Raw genomic sequence first — 20,267 nt, 5'->3', positions numbered from 1 at the left:
TAACCACTGCGCGCCTGGCAAGTGCCATATAGCCTCAGCAGCTGAGTGTGTCGTAAAGCCCCAATGGCGCACGACGGTTAGACTGATGTTGATGGGATGGGATTCGGCACGCAGTGGGAGGCAAGAGCGTGAGGTCGATCTGAAGATATCTGGTCAACTGGCAGTTGCCATGGGGCCCAACGGTGGTGCTAAATTCCGAGGATCAGGTCGGACCGAGGTTGGTGCTTTGGCAACCGGGGCGGGAGTTCAGTTGTAGGAGGTTGATAATGAGGAGTTCTTAGTCCGGCTGGAAAGAGTCCGAACTGATAGAAGAAGTCTCTTCCGGGGTGAGCTCAGGCTGTGCGGTTGCAGAGGGAGGGGATCTTTATCGGACGTGGTGAATAGGATCGAAGATGTCCGAGGTTGATGTGGTTATCCAGTATGCAAATTTTACTGGAGGACTCTTGGTGCAGGACATTCGATGATACGCTTTGCTCTCTGCGACGAAACGTCATAACATGGATCTTCCCGTGATGAACCGCAAATTGGTTCCGTGGAGTCCATGGGCGTACGAACCCAGATGCGTCCTTTTTATCTGCCGCCGTTTTCTATGCGGGGCCGGAAGCGAGCATCAGACTTCCAGGGAACCGTGAGGTTCGACTGAATTTTCGAGCTGACTGGGATGGGCCTGCCGTTCCTGGCTGGTGCCAACATCCGCGGTCGGTGCTGGCGCAGCGCCAAGGCGCCGCTCTGCCCGTGTAAAGTGAGGCCGACCCCCCAATTGGACCACGTCAACCAGAAAATTTATTTCCGTCTTGTTGATGGATTGTATGTAGAGTGTGCTGGAGGGCTTCAGTCGGCCCGAATGTGGTCTAACCGCAGATGAAGTCGAGGAGATGGAGTTGGTGTTCCGTAGTGTGGAATAGCATCCTGTCGGGACGGTAATGCGTTCGGCGAACCAAATCTTTACAACGTGGGGGCGACAGGTTTTTACCAGTAAGGGTTGTTTGATGGTTCCTTTTCCTATGTTTGAACGGGATGCTTGTGTACTCGCGAATTTGTGATTGCATTGGATCGGACTGACTGGATTAAGCAGTCCAGATCAAAATCCGAAGATCATGCCGAACGTAGTGCGGCAGCCGAGTTCTGTGAGGTGATGATCTCTGAGTTGCAGGGGCATGCTGGCCATCCTGGAACATAAAATAATCTGTTTGTCGCCCGCGGTCTGCGAAACGTGTTTGGGTGCGGTTCCGCCAGTCACACACAGACCCTTCCGCAGATGAAATTTGGCGACCAGGTCTCAGTGTTGTGTATGAGATTGGTTGGTTTCCGACAAGTTACCGATGCATGAACTCTCAGTTTGGGTGCGCGTGGCATACTGATGGATCCTGACACGACGGTCGGTGAGATCTGTGCGTTTGGGAGCCTCTTCTTGCCTGTCCCTGATTGCAGCTGACAGCACCGTTGCCGCCCTGATCTGGGGTCTATGTGCAATGCTGTTACTAAAAGGGCCCCGTCGGCCTCAGCCATGAACTATCTGCATGACTTCTCGAGGGCTGTCGCCTGACTGCATGCTTGTGTGCGGACCTGTGAACGCAGAGCTGGTTGGATTGGCACGGGAAGAGATGAGTGTGTGATTGAGGCGTTGCACGTGTAGCTGTAGTAGCGCCACTGGATGGAGGGGGCGAGAATCCAGTGACTTCGGAGCTTTCGGGCGTGCACGTGAGGTCATACCGTGGGTCGGCCTCGCATGATCTCCAGCCGCTTTTGTCTTGGAGTTTAGCGTAACATTGGCGACGCCGTATGCACGTAGTTGTACGCGCATCAAACGTACTCCGCCGCGACCGAATTATCAGCTGGTCGTGCCGTCCGTGCTGCTGTATCATCCGAATGATCCCTTTTTTGAAACGTAAGATAGGATACTGGCCGTAAAAAAACCGGACCTTTGCCGAAGTCGGCCCTTTTTGTTTCGATGCCTGCATGCGTGCAAACCTTAATCCCGAGTATTGGTGTTTGTGTTGCCAATTCGATCAGTCTCGATGAATGCCTGGCGTGAACGCCTGTTCCTTTTCCAGCTCATTTTCCCGAGGAGGGTCAACGGTTGCTTGATAGCCTGAATTCCACCCTTTTTCGCAGTGCACAGTGGCGGTTGGCTGATTTGTCGCGGTATCCTCCGTCCTCGGACAGAGCCAGGCTGTCCGGGACGTGCCGTTCCCACCTGGCAGTCCGACCCGTCTCCATGGCAACAGCCGTCAAGCACTGAGTGGGACTGCGCATGGTGCCGTGCGGCCAGCTAACGAAACCAGGCTGCGTGCTGTAAGAGGAGCCATCGGCGAGTGGAGCTCGACGACCACTAACGTTCTCTTTCAGTGTAGGTATGCTGTGAACCAGTGCAGGATGCTGCCGCGAACATGCCGCTCCCGCGGGGGCAAGACATGACGGCACTCGTTAGGGTGTGGGGTGCGGTGATCATCGCCCACTGCCGCCCCCGTCAAGATGGCGCAATGACCGCACCGCACGGATCTGCCTGTTGGAGCGCTGACCGTGGGATGCACGTCATTCGTATCCAGGAGCGCTGTCGCGTCGTCTGACCGGCAGCCAGAGTTGGCCAGGCGGTCCGCTCGGGTCGGGCGAGGGCGCTTAGATGACTGGAGGCCTCCCGGCAGGCGTGCGATGTCCGATCAGGGAGTTGTTTTGCGGCGCTGTTGCCCCCCCCCCCCCCCCCCTCTCCCCCGTCTCGTACGTCCCTGCGGCCGTCTGTTCGCACCGGACGTCGGGCGGTGAGCCTAAATTCTGCGGTGCGTGATTCTCTCATCCGGCCTGTTAGCATCAGCCGGCGCCCGCTCTGGGAGGCTTATGCTGTCGTGCCGTCCTCATGGTTTCGGCTGATGCGTGGAAGGTGGCGGGGTGCGTTTGAGCGCTCGTGTTTCGGCTGTCTGTGCAGCGCAGCTGTCGCCTGGCGGCTGAAGGAAGACGACGCAGAAGAGTGAGGTGCGATGGCCTAGTGATTGACACCTTCGGCTCCTACGATGGGGCCCTGGTGCGAACCACGGTTGTGCGAAGGCTGCTGGGCGCTGTGGTCTGCTGTCGCCGGCGTTCCGCAGAATAGTGTCGCAGAATAGCAGAACATGCGTCGCGTTTGCCCGCTTTAAAAACGAAGACCGGGGGTGCGCGCCCAGTGTTGTGACGCCTGTCGGTACACGCGACGTGACTTCTCGTGTCGTCAGGTTCCGTTGTCGCAATGCGGCTGCCGGTGACGCACGCGCGGCGCGCGCACGTGTCTCAAGGCCGGGCCGTTGCCAGGGCATCATGGTGCCGAGCTGCGCCATAGCCCTGTGGAGAAGTTTCTTTGTTGCAGTGAGTGGACGAGTCACTGTCGTGGGCGAGAAATTGTGACCTCATGACCCGTGGAGATTTGGCTTTGAAGATGCGTCCGCCACCAGCGCTGGAAACGTTCGCTGAAACGTCGTGGGGGGAGGTCGCCGTGGCGTGCTCTCGTTTCTGATTGCAGAGGAGAGCGCCTCCGGGGAAGTTTTCGGTTTTACTCAATAAACATCGAAACAGGCGGCAATTGGGTTTCTGTGTTGACGGAAGGTATGCAAGAGTCTTCTGCTTGTGACGGAGGCTGAAGCGCCCGGGCATAATGGCAGAAGCTGGCCAGGTGGATTGAAAGATTGGGAGCAGGCGATCGGCTGGAGCCAATGCTTAAGGTTGGTTTGTCAGTGGGAACAACGATGTAAGGCCAATTGGTCCTCGGGTGTTCATCGAACATGGGGCATGGATGAGGCGTGCAAGCTGGCACCAGGTTATGCTGGTGGGAAAGGACCGGAGTACGGTTCCTCTTCCAGGTATGAAGTGGGGCGGATACACCGGTCGTCGCGTCTTGGAAACAGTACTGGGATGAGTTGGAAGAGTGCTGACAGGCCTGCCCAAACTGCATCGCCTAATCGAGTTTGACCCGCTGACATATTCTGGTCATTCGAAATAAAGTGTTTGACACATCATTCGCCTACAATGTTTTGTTTGTGAATAGCTTTGAGTTCAGGTCTGCGGGAGCCAGCGGGCCATCATGATTGATGCATTGGTGGCCGGGGCGAGGTCGCGGCGTTTGCGCCGCAGATTCGCGGGACTGCCAGCTAAACCAAATGGCGAAAATCTCACTATTTCAACCTAGTCAAAGCTGTTGATAGATGCAAATCGTGTTATGATGATGGAATAATGTCTAAGCAGAAAGTATCTGCCACTGATCCGAACTTTAAGGTTCATTGGGGAATGCAAATATAAGGCAGCACTTTAGCACGAAAACGTGCGAGCCGTTACGCATGGCCTTGGATGTCGCATTTGTTTACATCAGCATCGGGCAGAGAGCTGGGGGACGGCCGGGCGTGCTTTTGTGTGGTTGGGCCAATAAAGGGTTCACGGGAAAGGATATGCAGGAGCACGTCATTGGATGTGCGCAAAAGATATCCCTTGAGGTGTGGCTGGGTGATCAGGACTAGTTTGAGCGTTTAATCGTGTAACAACTTACCAACTTGCGTGGGACGGGCCAATATTTGTTCGTAGCATTGGTCGCGGCATTTGCGGGTGTTCCTCTCCCGCCTAAGATGAGTATGAACTGTAATCCACCCCACTCAAATGGGTTGCTGTTTTCTGCATTTAATCAGGACCAAGGTGAGGAAATAATTTGTCCTACACTTGTGACTACATGACATATTCTCGGTGACGTGGACGTCGGTATTCAACATGTTACTAGCGCAGACTTAGCGGCTTTTTTTTACTTGGGTACCTGTATTGCCGACGGTGGGGAGAGAGCTACGCTGGCTGCAGGGTTCCCGTACTGCCATGATGGAGAAATGCTGTTAGGTATCAGCCGACGTAGTGACGTCACTGAAAATGGGTTTGCATCGATCTGGGTTCTTTTGGGCCGACTGAAGGCTACAAGGCATTTGCTAGCGATATGATGTCACTGGTATTCGACTGGATATGTGACGTCACTGGTTGTGAGGCTTTAGGGCTCTTTTGGGTGCAATGAATGCCGTAAAGCATCACCTGACGATATGTCGTCGCTGGTATTCAATGAAACATCAGGCGCAACGGGCCTTATTCCATCTTTACCTTTCGTACCTGTCTGCTGCAAGCATTTGCGTGCCGAATAAAAGCTTGACCGAATCACCTGAATGTGTGACGTCACCAATCATCACTTGATACGAGTGCACTTAGGCCCCACGGCCGCGGTGTATCATGTTCCGTGAAATATCGCTGGGTATCGTGACGTCAGTGATATTCGACTAAATATTGGTCGCAACAGGTCAAGGTTCATTTTTAGCTTCGTACCTGTCTACTGCAAGCACTGGCGTGATGAATAAAAGCTACCAAATCACGTGAGTGTGTGACGTCACTGGTCATGCATTTTTATGGATCTTTGGGGGCCAACTGAGGGCCGTAAAGCATAGCCTAATGATGTGACGTCACTGGCATTCGACTGTGTGTGATGTCACTTGTGATCAGATTTTACGGCCTCTTTTGGGCCGATGAAAGGTCATACTACATTAACTGAAGATGTGCCGTCACTGGTATCCGAATACAATTCAGGCGGCCATGGCCATGCCCCATCTTTGCCTTTGGTACCTGTCCATTGCAAGTATTTGAATGCTGAAGGAAGGGTCTGCCGAATTACCTGAGTGTGTAACGTCACTAACCATTAATTTGTATAGACTGTTTTGAACCCACTGTAAGCCATACCACATCAGCTGACCATATGACGTCACCGGTTTTCGTCTAGGTGTCATGCGCAACAGGCCATGCTCTATCTTTGCCTTTCGTACCTGTTTACTGCAAGCATTCGCGTGCTATATCAAGGTGATGCTGAACCATCTGAGTGCGTGACGTCACTGGTCATGAGTTTATACAGGTTCACTTGGGCAGCCCAATGCAATTAAGCATCATATCCTGTAAAGCATCGCGGGATGATATGACGTCACTGGTATTCGACTCAACATCAGGCGCAACAGGCCATGTTCCATCTTTACCTTTCGTACCTGTCTACTGCAAGCATTCGCGTGTTATATCACGTCATTGGTTAAGAGTTCTTACGGGCTCTTTTCAACCCCCTATATGGTATAATGCTTCAGTTGACGATATGATGTCACTGGTGTTCGACTTAGCATCAGGCACAACATGTCATGTTCCATCTTTGCCTTTCGCACCTGTTTAAGTATTGGCGAGCCTAATGATGGCTCTGCCGAATCACCTGAGCATGTGGTGTAACTGGTCATGAGTTTACACGGGCTTACTCGGGCTGACTGAAGGACATCAAGCATCACCTGACCATATGACGTCACTGATATTCGGGCTGTGGCCCAAACTTATGGCCGCTAGGCGGCGCCCTTGGTTATTATTTAGCCATCAGGGCATTCCGGACCGTAGCTGCTCAGGGGCGCATCCTGTGATGTCGGGCGGAATAGCGTTGCATATACGTCGGTTTGTGGGCTGGGATCACCTTTGTTTTGTGTTTACGTTTGTTCAAAATTTTAGTCGTTGAAACAGCCCGTTGCGTTTGAAGTTGTTACTTAATGGTGCGCACAATAAAATTAGTGTGCTTAACTATGGTGCATCTCCCACCTCTGCTGCGGAACTCCGTAGCCGTAGGTGGCCAAGTGACCTCCTACCAACTGATGATCAGTGACGTCACATACTCAGGTGATTCGGCGGAGCCTTCATATAGCACGCGAATATTTGCAGCAGCCAGGTACGAAAGGCAAATATGGAGCATGACCTGTTGCGCCTGATGTTTAGTCGAGCACCAGTAACGTCATGTCGTCAGCTGATGCATGATAACCTAAAATGGGTTCAAAGGAGCCCGTAAAAAACTCGTGACCAGTGACGTCACACACTCAGGAGGTTCGACGGAGCCTTCATTCAGCACGTCAATACCTTTAATAAACAAGTACAAAAGGTAAAGAAAGTACGTGGCATGTTGGACCTGATGTTAAGTCGAATAACAGTGACGACAATCATCCTGTGATGCTTCACGGGAGGTGTTGCTTTGTGGCCTTGGGCGGCCCAAGTGAATCCGTATGAACTCACGACCAGCGACGTCACCCACTCAGATGATTCGTCTGGAGTTTAGTCGATTACCAGTGACGTCATATCGTCAGCTGATGCTTGATGTCCGTCAGTCAGCCCGAGTAAACCTGCACAAACTCATGGCCAGTTACACCACACGCTCAGGCGAATCGACAGAGCCTTTTTGTAGCGCACGAATACTTGCAGTAGGCAGGTGCGAAAGGTAAAGATGAAACATGGCTTATTGCAACTGATGTTAATTCGAATACAAGTGACGCCATAACGTTATCTGATGCCTAATGACCTGAACTCGGCCAAAAAAGGCCCGTAAAAGCTCATGACCAGTGACGTCACACACTCAGTGGATTACCAGTGACGTCATTTCGTTAGCTGATGCCTTATGGCTTTCGCTCAGCCAAAAATAGTTGGTAAAAATTCATGACCAGTGACGTCGCACACTCAGGTGACTCGGCAGAGCCATCATTTAACGCACCAATACTTTACAGGTACGAAAGGCAAAGATGGAACATGACCTGTTACGCCTCATGTTAAGTCGAACACCATTCACATCATGTCGTCAACTGATGCATTTTTCCCTATAGAGGGTTCCAAGGAGCCAGAAAAAACTCATGACCAGTAACGTTACACACCCAGGAGACTCGACAGAGCCTTCATTCAGCACGTCAATACTTGTAATAGACGGGTACGAAAGGTAAAGATAGAACATGGCCTGTCGCGCCTGATGTTAAGTCGGACACCAGTGACGTCATATCATCAGCTGATGCATTATACCGTTTGGGGGTACAAAAGGTCCCGTAAAAAGCTCTTGACCAGTGACGTTACTTACTCAGGAGACTCGACAGAGCCTTCATTCAGCACGCCCATACTTCCAAGAGACAGGTACGAAAGGTAAAGATGGAACATGGCCTGTCGCGCCTGGAGTTTAGTCGAATACCAGTGACGTCATATCGTCAGCTGATGCTTGATGTCCTTCAGTCAGCCAGAGTAAACCCGCGTTAACTCATAACTAGTTACACCACACGCTAAGGTAATTCGGCAGAGCCCCTGTGTCGCGCGAATACTTGCAGTAGATAGGTGCGAAAGGTACAGACGAAACATGGCTTAGATGGAGCATGGCCTGTTGCGCATGATGTCTAGTCGAAACCCAGTGACATCATATCGTCAGCTGATGCCTTGTGGCCCATAGTAGGCTCAAAAGAGTGTGCAAGTTAATGGTCAGTGACGTACACACTCAGGTAATTTGGCAGAGCCTTCCACGGCAATGCTTGAATGGACAGGTACCAAAGATAAAGGTGGAACATGGTCTGTCGCGCCCGAAGTTCATTCGAATACCAGTGACGTCACATCTTCAGTCATTGCCGTATGACCTTTCGTCGCCCCAAAAGAGGCCGTAAAACCTCATGACCAGCGACACGCACAGTCGAGTGCCAGCGACGTCACATCGTTAGCTGATGCTTTATGGTCTCCAGTTGGCCGCACAAAAAATCCGCCAATACTTGCAGCAGACATGTACGAAAGGTATAAATGGAGCATGACCTGTTGCCTGATGTTCAGCCAAATACCAGTGACGTCATATCGCCAGCTGATGCCTAACGGCATTTCGTCGGTCCTATAGGGCCCGTGGAAACCCACGGCCATTGACGTCTTACAGTCGTATAGCAGTGACGTCGTTAGCTGACACCTTGTGGTCTTCAGTTGGCCGAAAAGCACCGTTGGAACTCATGGCCAGTGATGTCACACACTCAGGTGGTTCGGCAGCTTTCATCCAGCATGCCAATGCTTGCAGTAGACAAGTACAAAGGTAAAAATGAAGCACGGCCTGTTGCGCCCAGTTTTTATTCGAATACCAGTGACGTCACGCTATCCGGTGATACTTCGCGGACCACGACACACCGTGGTCGTGGGGCCTAAGTGCACTCGTATGAAGTGATGATTAGGGACGTCACACATTGGGGTAATTCGGTCAAACCTTTATGCGGCACGCAAATGCCTGCAGCAGACAGGTACGAAAAGTAAAGATGGAACGAGGCCGGCCGCGCCTGATGTTCAATCGAATACCAGTGACGACACATGGCCAGCTGATGCATTACGGCATTCAGTGGACCCAAAAGAGCCTTACACACTCACGACCAGTGACGTCACATACCCAGCCGAATACCAGTGACATCATATCACAAGCAAAAGCCTTATGGCCTTCAGTCGGCCCGAAAGAACCCCGATCCCGATCGATGCAAAACCATTTTCAGTGACGTCACAATGTTAGCTGATGCCTCACAGCTTTTGCCCCGCACGACAATACTCGAAACCCTGCAGCTAGCGTAGCTCTTCCCTCCGTCGGCCATACAGGTACCCAAGTAAAAAATTACCGACTTAGCAATGCAACATTGGCAGGTCTGGCCACATTTTGGTTGTATTTAATGAGTGTTCAGGTTATTTTCTATGCTCCTGAGAGAAGCAAAATTGATCTGTGCATGAGCAGTCTTCTCTCATCTAGCCATGGGTCATGTAAATAAGACATTGTTTTGTTAAAGGTGGAGCATTTGGTTGGGATGAAGCAGTTTTTGTGATGTCTATCTAGCCAATAACCACAGGGAAAATGTGAAATGATCAGAAATTAGAGGGAAGCCTCAGCACCCCATCCAGCTCCTGTATTTCATGATGTCCCTGGGGAAAGAGGGAAGTTGCTACCTGCCCTCCTACCCTGTCACTCAAATTTTGGTATCATGACTTATGTTGGCTGTTACTAGAATCACCCTAAAGGTTTTTTTGATCCATGTATGTGCAGAAAGCCTGTGGTTATAAAATATATTAGGCTGTATGGAATCAACTTCAAGCTGGTTATTTATGTCAATGTGAACAGCAGTTTTTTTCTGAAATGGTGTTATCTGAAAGGTTTGTCTTTTAAACTGCCATGAGCTGCACATTTTTGTATGAATAGCTATATAAAAGAATTGTGACATTTCTTAGGTAATGTCAAGAAAAACTACTCCCAGGACATGTTCAAGCAAAGACATTTGGAAATGTCAGCACAATTTGACCTTGGTCAGGTTTTCTGCAAGTGTATGCCAAGACTCAGCACACAGACAGTATATCAGAAACACAATGGATTTGTTGTTTGTGGACAGGTCCAGAGACAGATCCAGGTCCGGCCCAGGATTTTGAAGGGCATGCCATGATGGATAGTTTCATATTGTTGAAGCATAATAAATCACTAAACTCACTTCATATCATTACACATATCAAGAGTAGCATTTCATCATGCCTGTTGACATCTTAAGGCTGCCATAGGCAGAAAGAGTATTCAGCAAGGTAGGGAAAGATAATGATGGGAAACTTGGCAAAGCAAAGCTTTTGGAATAATCTTCCAATAATAAATTATGGAATTGTGTTGACCCAGTAACATGTGGAGTGGCTCCTGCCATGTCTGCTACATCCCTTAGCTGACCTATGTAAGGAAGATAATGTCATGATAGACCCGCATTGGTTTTAGCACTGAAGGCAGTTCCTGGTTGTTTGTGTAAGGGATGTTGCCTGATCTCAGCCATGCATTTAAGGATAAATGCACAACTGCCGTAGATATAGATGAAGGAGGTGGCATGGCTAGACCAATAGAAGGGGTTTAGAGGGTTGTGACCCAAACCTCTCTGGATGGGCTAAATAGGTTGGTTGTCATTACCACAGCTGAGTCCAAATGGTGCAAAACAGATAAAAGTTGCTGGGGCAATGCCAGGTATAGTATGTTTGGAAAAACAGATTAGTTGCTATGATCTGTGCATCATATCTCAATATTGCACCAAATGTCCATTTTGTTTCATGTATTTTGGGTATCTTGAATACAGCAGTGATATTTGATTTATCCAACAGATATGAAACACATTGGTCAAGATGGTCATTTTGGCTCTATTTGTGTTGTAAAGCTATGCACAGTATCCAACATTCTAAGTATCCCACATTTTCTTGTACTGCTTCTTCCACTGACCCAAACATGACCCTCATATCTTTTCCTTTTTATTAACCCTTCCAACACATTTTGCCCCCTTGTCATTATTAAGGTTTGGAAATATTCTGCCTAATACATAAATCAGTTCGTAAGCTTTTGCTAGAGACTACATGTCTCAGGATCAGTCCAATTTATTTCCAGATGTTGTTGAGGGACCTGCCTTCCCTTTTCTGAATTTAGGTGGAAATCATTGAAAATGGAGTTCATGTGATAGCAACAAACAAGTCTAAAGCGTGCACTTCAAGGAGATTGGGTATAGTTGAACCCTAGATATCCCAAGTAGTGTATTGCGTACCTGAAAAGGAACAGCAAGGAGGTCCCAAAAAATTGAACCTCGGGATCTCTTGTTCCTGCCAGGGTGCTTCGCCTGCGGCACGGACGCGGGATTCCGTATCTACAACTGCGACCCGCTGAAGGAGAAGGTACGCCAGGATTGGCCGGACGGCGGCGTCGGCAGCGTCGAGATGCTCTTCCGCTGCAACTACGTGGCGCTGGTGGGCGGCAGCATCAGTCCCAAGTACCCGCCCAACAAAGGTCTGTTCGTGCTGCACTCCACCAGCTGGCAGGTGTCCCGGGTTACCGCACCTCCGCACGTGTGTTTGTGCCACACTCCACCAGCTGACAGGTGTCCCGGGTTACCGCACCTCCGCACGTGTGTTTGTGCTGCACCCCACCAGCTGGCAGGTGTCCCGGGTTACCGCACCTCCGCACGTGTGTTTGTGCCACACTCCACCAGCTGACAGGTGTCCCGGGTTACCGCACCTCCGCACGTGTGTTTGTGCTGCACCCCACCAGCTGGCAGGTGTCCCGGGTTACCGCACCTCCGCACGTGTGTTTGTGCCACACTCCACCAGCTGACAGGTGTCCTGGGTTACCGCACCTCCGCACGTGTGTTTGTGCCACACTCCACCAGCTGACAGGTGTCCCGGGTTACCGCACTTCCGCACGTGTGTTTGTGCCACACTCCACCACCTGGCAGGCGTCCTGGGTTACCGCACCTCCGCACGTGTGTTTGTACCGCACCCCACCAGCTGGCAGGCGTCCCGGGCCACCGCACCTCCGCACGTGTGTTTGTGCTGCATCCCACCAGCTGGCGGGCGTCCCGGGCCACCGCACCTCCGCACGTGTGGTGTTGACTAAGAAAATGTTGATCAAGGGAGATCGAAATGTTTGGCCTTGTTGCTCCTGGGATACGTGAACCCGACCTCTTCGTGGGCCAAGTTTGTCCCGCAGGCTCTGGCTGTCACATGTAATGCCCCTTGGAATGTGTGTTGCACTTCCTCCAACTCTGGAGGCAGGCAGCACGTCATGTGCCTTGCCAATCACGGGTCCTGTATGTCGTGAAAGTGTGTCGTCCGTGGCGCATGAGATAGTCTGTGGCCTCCTGTGCCGAGGAACGCATGACGTGGCTGTAACCTGACTCAGCTGCCGCGCAGCGCCTACGACGCTCCTCGGTCCGCGGCGAGTGATGATGTAGCCTGCGGCCAGCGACGATATGACTGGCTGAATGATAACCATTTGTGGTCACTCGACGTGGCGGGATGGTGGCGCCGATCTTGGCTTCCCGGCGGCAATGGCGACTGAAGCGCTGCTGACCTGCTGCCGCTTTGGCGTGGGATGACCTGGGATGACCTGACCTGCCGCCAGTGATGATCTGGGATGACCTGAAGAAGCGGACCGTCATCGAGCTGGAGTTCTTCAGCGACGTGCGTGCCGTGCGGCTTCGCCGCGACCGCATCGTGGCCGTGCTCGACAACATGATCAAAGTGTACACGTTCATCCAGAAGCCGCAGGCGCTGCACGTCTTTCCCACCTCGTTCAACCCTCAGGGTACGCATGGGGAGAGGCAGGGGAACTAAGTCGATAGCCATGACAAATCTGGAATCGTCGTCCTTGAGTGCAGGTATATAGAGAGCAAGATAGCTTGTTGGAGACGGAGTTTTGCTGTCGTTGTTACGGCATCCGTGTGGTTACACCTTTACGAGTGCTCTGCTGTTGTGTTAATGAGCTTATCAACTTAATTGTGTCACCCTATGTCCATTAGTACGCACTGCGAGGCGATTCGACCTGATTGTGGGCTTCTGATCTGACCTGATCGGTCTGGTTGGAGATTCTGACAAACACACGTAGCCATGCAGGGGATGTGCTCTGCTGATGAACTTTTAGCGTAGAACGCCGCCTGCAAGTTGCACTGTCCCGCACGCTATTACTACAGCAATCGGAGTAACACTCGACTGCGGCTGTTCTGCTGTATTGGTGCGCTGCTGACCATCTGTGTCCGATTTTGTCGCAGCCGCCCGACGGCGGTCGCCGCTCTGGCCGCTCCTCCCCGCCCGCCCCTCCTCACTCGCCCCGCCGGCACCCCCCACTGACCGGCCGCCGCCACCGGCAGGCCTGTGCGTGCTCTGCCCTGCCCCGCCCGCCCACCCCGCCGGCACCCCCCACTGACCGGCCGCCGCCACCGGCAGGCCTGTGCGTGCTCTGCCCTGCCCCTCCCCGCCCACCCCGCCGGCACCCCTCGCTGATCGGCTGCCGCCACCGGCAGGCCTGTGCGTGCTCTGCCCTGCCCCACCCCGCCCACCCCGCCGGCACCCCCCACTGACCGGCCGCCGCCACCGGCAGGCCTGTGCGTGCTCTACCCCTCCCCGCCCACCCCGCCGGCACCCCTCGCTGACCGGCCGCCGCCACCGGCAGGCCTGTGCGTGCTCTGCCCCGCCCCACCCCGCCCACCCCGCCGGCACCCCCCACTGACCGGCCGCCGCCACCGGCAGGCCTGTGCGTGCCCTGCCCCTCCCCGCCCACCCCGCCGGCACCCCCCCCCCCCCCCCCACACTGACCAACCGCCGCCACCGGCAGGCCTGTGCGTGCTCTACCCTGCCCCTCCCCGCCCACCACGCCGGCACCCCTCGCTGATCGGCCGCCGCCACCGGCAGGCCTGTGCGTGCTCTGCCCTGCCCCTCCCCACCCCGCCCGCCCCGCCGACACCCCCCACTGACCGGCCGCCGCCACCGGCAGGCCTGTGCGTGCTCTGCTCCTCCCCACCCGCCCCGCCGGTACCCTCCACTGACCGGCCGCCGCCACCGGCAGGCCTGTGCGTGCTCTGCCCCAACTCGAGCGCCTCGCTGCTGGCGTTCCCCGGCGCGCGCACCGGCCACGTGCACCTGGTGGACCTGGCCGACACGTCCCGGCCGCCGCTGGACGTGGCCGCGCACGAGGCTGCGCTCAGCTGCCTCCAGCTCAACCTGCACGGCACGCGTCTGGCCACCGCCAGCCAAAAGGTACGGCACGGCTGTGGTGAGCTCAGACACGTGATGTGCCGTGCCCGGTAGAATGGGCAGGCTCAGACGTGTGAATTGCTAGTATTTGAGGTGGGTGGCGTCGTTGGTGTGGCCCGTGCGGCCTGGACGTGAGATTTGTCCGGTTTGTGGTGTCGTGTGTTGGCGCATGCAGAGGCTCGGGCCAGGTACGCCGCCACAGCCGGCGGGAGGTTCTGCGGGGCAGTGACTCCGTTGCGAGCGAAAAGTGAGGAGAGAGGAGGGTGTTGGACCTGAAGGCGTTGTCGACTATTGGACAATCGGAGGCGTGATATTTTGCTCTGCAAATATCGGAAAAATCTTCGTTCAGCTATGGCAGAATCCACGGCGTGGAGGGAAGGAGATGTTCTTGCTGGTTCAGTCATTCAGCTACGAGGCGTTGCCATAAAAGCGAACCAGCCATGTCGGAGACGTCGGCTCGGTCGACATGCCGGCGTCTCGCTCGGACTGTCGCCAGGGCCGCGGTAAGCCCCCGGTGCAAATACATCCAGTCGTGCTCGAAAAAATCGATAGAGATCGGATATGTGGCGAACGGGCACGTCAAGGTCTGTGAAACCCCTGGGTCACCTTTACCGCCTTAAGATCGTCCAATGCGTAACGCGGTCGGGGCTGGCTCCGAGTGTGCCCACCAATTCGAAAAGTGTGTAGGGAAATCGCAATTCTATCATCTGAAGAAGCTACGGGACGTGGGACGAACCCTCGGGGCCAAATACACGGTCGTTTGTGCAAACACCCATCGGGCCACTGCCTGCTGGTCGGCCGGCGGCGGTTTGTCTCTGTCCCACCCGACAGCCAGTAAACAGACTTGCCTTACGCTGTGTGCCGGCAACCGTGCCGCATTGCCGCGTGTCACCGTCCTCCGTTGCCCTGTCCCGCTGACTGTCCCACTGACTGTCCCACCAACTGCCCCATTGACTGTACCACGGGCTGTCCCACTGACTGCCCCATTGACCATTGACTGTCCCACTAACTGCCCCATTGACTGTACCGCGGGCTGTCCCACTGACTGCCCCATTGACCATTGACTGTCCCACTAACTGTCCCACTAACAGTCCCACTGACTGTTCTGCTGACTGTGCTGCTGACTGTGCTGCTGACTGTCCCACTGACTGTCCCACTGACTGCCCCACTGACTGTCTCACTGATGTCCCACTGACTGTGCTACTGACTTTGATGCTGACTATCCCACTGACTGTGCCACTGACTGTGCCACTGACTATTCCACTGACTATTCCACTGACTATTTCACTGACTGTGCCACCGACTGCCCCACTGACAGTCAGTGGGACTGACTGTGCCACTGACTTTCCCACTGACTCTGCCACTGGCTGTCCCACTGACTGTTCCACTGACTGTGCCACCGACTGTTCCATTGACTGTCCCGCTGACTGTCCCACTGACTGTCCCACTGACTGTCCCACTGACCGTCCCACTGACTGTCGGCGGCGGCCGCAGGGGACGCTGATCCGGGTGTTCGACACGTCATCCGGCGACATACTCTGCGAGCTGCGCCGGGGAGCCAACAACGCCCACATCTACTGGTGAGCTCAGCACAGTGTCGGCCCCGGGTCCGGCCATAGTCGCTGGCGAACTCAGCACAGTGGCCCCGGGCCGTCCATGGTCGCTGGGCAGCTCAGCACAGTGGCCCCAGGTCGTCCATAGTCACTGGTGAGCTCAGCACAATGGCCTCGGGTCCGGCCATAGTCGCTGGTGAGCTCAGCACAGTGACCCTGGATCCGGCCATGGTCGCTGGTGAGCTCAGCACAGTGGTCCTGGGCCGTCCACAGTCACTGGTGAGCTCAGCACAGTGTCGGCCCCGGCCCGGCCATAGTCGCTGGTGAGCTAAGCACAGTGGCCCTGGGTCGCCCATAGTCACGGGTGAGCCCCATGTGCCAGACACGTGCTGGGCAGTGCGTCGTCGTCGTCGTCATCGTCAGTTGGGGTTTTACGAAGCACGCAGCTGCTGAGGCTTTGTGGCGTCGCGTGCCCACCACCCTGGTAGGAAGGGTGGGCACCGCGCGGAACCGAACCCCGTACCTCTGGCTTGAGGTACGGCGTACGAGGCTCGACCCGAAGCCCAGCGTCGCTGCCCGTCTCCATATCATCCGCACCACGCATGTGTTGACAGCACGTGTGCTAAGTGCACGTGCACAAGTGTTGGCCTGCAATGCAGTTGCGCGGGCCAGGTGTTTGTCCCACCGTGCGGTGCTCGGTATCACTGACCGGCGACATTTGTGAGAGATGCTGCCCCGCCCGACCCTCTGACCTAAAGCGTCGTCCCCAGCATCAACTTCAACCACGACTCGTCGCTGCTGTGCGTGTCCAGCGACCACGGCACCGTGCACGTGTTCGCCGTGGAGGAGGAGCACAAGGCCAAGGAGACCGGGTGAGCGGCCGGCCGCCGTCGCCGGGGCCGCCTGCCGCGCCGCCCCTGCCGCCGCTGGCAGGGGCGGTGCCGGCCGGACAGGGGTGGCACCATCCCTGTTCGGCGGTCCGGCTGGCCGGCTGGCCGGCAGGGCCGCTGGTTCCGCGGTGGCGGCGGCCCTGCCCGAGACCGCCAGCGCCGGCAGTGCCGACACTCTGCTGCGGTCGGCGCCTTTGTCAGCAGTGTTGGGCCATCTCGGGCGTCAAGGTCGTGGCCAGTATCACGGGGCTCTTTTTAGCTCAGTTGGTCTCGGCTAGGCGATACTGGAGGGATTTAGACTTGGCTAAGAGCGTAATGGATTCCCTGCAAAACACAGGTTTGATTCATGAGGCCGAAAATGCTTCAGAACTGGGACGGCTTAGGTCATCTTTGGCGGTCTTTGCGGATCACATGGTGCCTGCTAATCTTTCAAGCATCAGGCACACATCGGCCGTTTTTAGGCGGTCTGGATCATGTGTCATACGTGCCTGAGCAGACGACATATTATGCGCGAAGTCTCTCACTGCGTTGTGTTTAATGTAATGTTTAATTCCTGCATAGGCGCGTTCTCGCGTTAGGTAATTGTCAGTGTATCCATACGTCAGACGTACGGCTGCATGGGACGGACGTATCTGAACTGCACGTGTCACCATGAACACCTCGCCCGACAAATCGCCCGGTGAAGACAGCCGGCTTCGCGTGCTGCTCCAGCTCCCCGTCCGTCGCGCCGCCCGCCCTCGCCGCCGCCCGCCCCCGCCGCCCGCCGCTGACCCCCCTGCCGCCGTCCGCAGACTCGTGCCGGCCGCCGCCGCCCTGCTGCCCAAGTACTTCAACTCCTTGCCCTGCCGCGCCGCCCGCCCCTCCGCCGCCTGCCGCTGACCTGTCCTGCCGCCGTCCGCAGACTGGTGCCGGCCGCCGCCGCCCTGCTGCCCAAGTACTTCAACTCCCCGTCCCGCCGCATCGCCCGCCCCTCCGCCGGCCGCCCGCCGCTGACCTCCTTGCCGCCGTCCGCAGACTGGTGCCGGCCGCCGCCGCCCTGCTGCCCAAGTACTTCAATTCGCGCTGGTCGTTCGGCCGGTTCCAGGTGCCCGGCGGGCCGCAGTGCATCTGCGCGTTCGGCGCCGACAACAAGTCGGTCATCGGTAAGGGGCCGCGCTGGGAGGCGTGGGGTTGGTAGACTATTGTAGTGTTGGGTAGTTTTTTGATGCCCTGTAGAACGCTCCCTGCTGCCAACGGATGAGTTTGGTGTGCCGTTCCGGCTCTTTTTGTACCCGTCGAAGCGTTCGGCGGAGGGCGGTGCAGCTCGCGCTTGCGGAGTTTGGCGTCTGCGGGCGCGCGATGGTGATGTTTCGGTTTCGGTTTCGGACTTGGCCTGATCAGCCATCGGATCACCGCGCTGAACCCGTTCTAAAAGCTCCTCACGCCGACTAGTACTTCAAGCTGTGTTGAAGTTTTCTTTTGGTGTGGTGTGATCCATTTTTCATGTCGGCTTGTGATAGAAGACACGTGACTTTTTTCTTTAATCATTTTAAAGGAATTGGAAACCTATTGATGGGATAGATTTCTGGGATCGGAGCTCAAGCTAAGCAAGGCTTTTTGTGTGGACCCCTGTCGTGCCACCTGATCTTGAATTTCTAGGTGGGCGGCTGAAGTGTGTGGCGAAAGTTTAAGGTACCGTAATGCTCGGAACGCCCCTTCCTTTCCTCAGACGTCACCTGACCTTTAGACCTTTAGGTCTGACATCTTTTATAAACGTTATTGATGTACGTGACATTTACAAAGGTCATTGGAACCCAACGGTGTGGGAAGCTAGATCTTTGATTCCATGGCAAAGTAGGCACGCAAGAGCTGTTGCATGCGCCGAAACGTGAGAACGTTGCCGTAAGGCTCCTCCCCTGCCATGATTTTGTCAGGCTGGAGATTTCCCAGTCTTACGTATATGCATTTGAAAGCGTACTACTGCCGCGTCGTGTCCCTTTCCTTGCCGTCTTTTGGTGAGGGATATCATTGAATATAGTAGCTCAGATATAATAGGCACCAAGTGTCGCAGTGTGCAAAGACTTAGCTGCGATTGCAAACACATGCTGACCTACGCATTCTGTATTCGCCATCCCAAGTTTGCCGACGTTTCCTTAGGCATTCACTGACTTTTTGCGGCATGCAGATCTTACTTCACAGATGTCTAGTCTGCATATGTATTATTAATAGTTCGACAAATGTGCTTGAGAAGTTAGTGGCTCGTGGAAGCAATGATGAGACTTGGGCGCATTTCACATGCAAATCTGATATGAGCTCGTGTCGACTTTTGAAGAAAAAGTGTGCCGTCGAAATCGGGCAGGAGATGAGGTTTCCCCGGTTATCTTAACGTAATATTCCGTCTTCGCCTAAGCAGAGGCCACCTCTGCGTTGGTGCCTAGGCTCTGCTCATTGCCGAGGCTGGTGCGGTGGCGACTCGAGCTTAGGCAATCGGCACACGGTCCTGCTGACAGACAGCTAATGGGGAAAGAGCCCTGGTGCGAGGTCAGCGCGTGCATCGGCACAGTCACCTTCCAGACGGGACGAAAACATGGCGTCACAGCCTGCGGGGAAAATCTGTGGGCGTTACGTTTGTTTTTCTGGCGTTTTCGAAGATGGCGGCAGGCCGCGTTGTGTTTAACTTTTTACACGCACTGCAATCTAGCCGAGACGTAGATTTGCAGAGGCAAAACCACAGGGCATGGGGATGGGCACCGACAGTAATACCATCGTTGCACATAATGTAAATGCAAGCTTTACCAAGGCCTGGGGTAAGAATTACTTACTGTTACTTTTCAGCCAGGTGATGGAATGAACATCGGAAAGCTGTAGTCTCTCTTTGTGATTGTAACTCGTCACTCACGAAAGAGCTGCCTACATTGCGGCGCCCAGTTTGCCGTACCCGCTCCGTGCTGTTTTCATTTGTGTCGCTCTATGCCACTACCTACTTGACGCCGCTTCTCATCACATCACCTCATGCCATTGTGCAGCAAACAACGAAGTATAACCTCACGCCGTGGAACATTGGGCTTTCCCCCGATTGACGGCCGGGTCTGGTTGCAGTGGTGTGTGCTGACGGCAGCTACTACAAGTACGGGTTCACGGCCAAAGGCGAGTGCCGGCGCGAGCTGTACGCCCAGTTCCTCGAGCTCGGGGAGGACACCTAGCGGCCGGCCGCGCCGCCGCGGGCCGGCACGCCTCCGCCGGCGGTCAGAGCGGCGCGAGCGGCAGCCGTCGAGGCCGGCGGCCGCTGAGGCCCAGCACCGCCGCTGGACCGGGGGCTGACGCCCGCTGAGCGGCATCGAGGACTCCGCTCCACGGACGGCAGCCGCGATCTCGGGGCGGCGGGGGTCAGGCCGCGCCTGGACACAGCTCAGCCGCTGGGGACGGATCCTCGGACCGCCGGCGCACTCACCCACCCCGCACTTGCCGGCCACGCTGTGCACAGTTGCGCGCCCGGCCGCGGCGC

At 55.1% G+C, this 20,267-nt stretch overlaps 1 protein-coding gene across 1 annotated transcript; it reads left to right on the top strand.

Annotated features, from left to right (window-relative positions):
- Positions 1–4,353: 4,353 nt before the first annotated feature.
- LOC119095629 (WD repeat domain phosphoinositide-interacting protein 3) lies at positions 4,354–19,979 on the top strand. The gene is made up of 8 exons (XM_037218487.1): positions 4,354–4,650; positions 11,423–11,599; positions 12,713–12,895; positions 14,153–14,343; positions 15,835–15,920; positions 16,664–16,765; positions 17,798–17,925; positions 19,862–19,979. The coding sequence occupies exons 1-8, from the start codon at positions 4,584–4,586 to the stop codon at positions 19,963–19,965; spliced, it is 1,038 nt and encodes a 345-aa protein (XP_037074382.1). The 5' UTR covers positions 4,354–4,583; the 3' UTR covers positions 19,966–19,979.
- Positions 19,980–20,267: the final 288 nt, after the last annotated feature.

This window comes from Pollicipes pollicipes, unplaced genomic scaffold, assembly GCF_011947565.3.
Source record: "Pollicipes pollicipes isolate AB1234 unplaced genomic scaffold, Ppol_2.1 Scaffold_4219;HRSCAF=4965_pilon_pilon_pilon, whole genome shotgun sequence".
Classification (NCBI taxonomy): Eukaryota; Metazoa; Arthropoda; class Thecostraca; order Pollicipedomorpha; family Pollicipedidae; genus Pollicipes; species Pollicipes pollicipes.
Note: the sequence above shows the minus strand (reverse complement) of the source record. Positions and strands in the feature narration are given on the sequence as shown.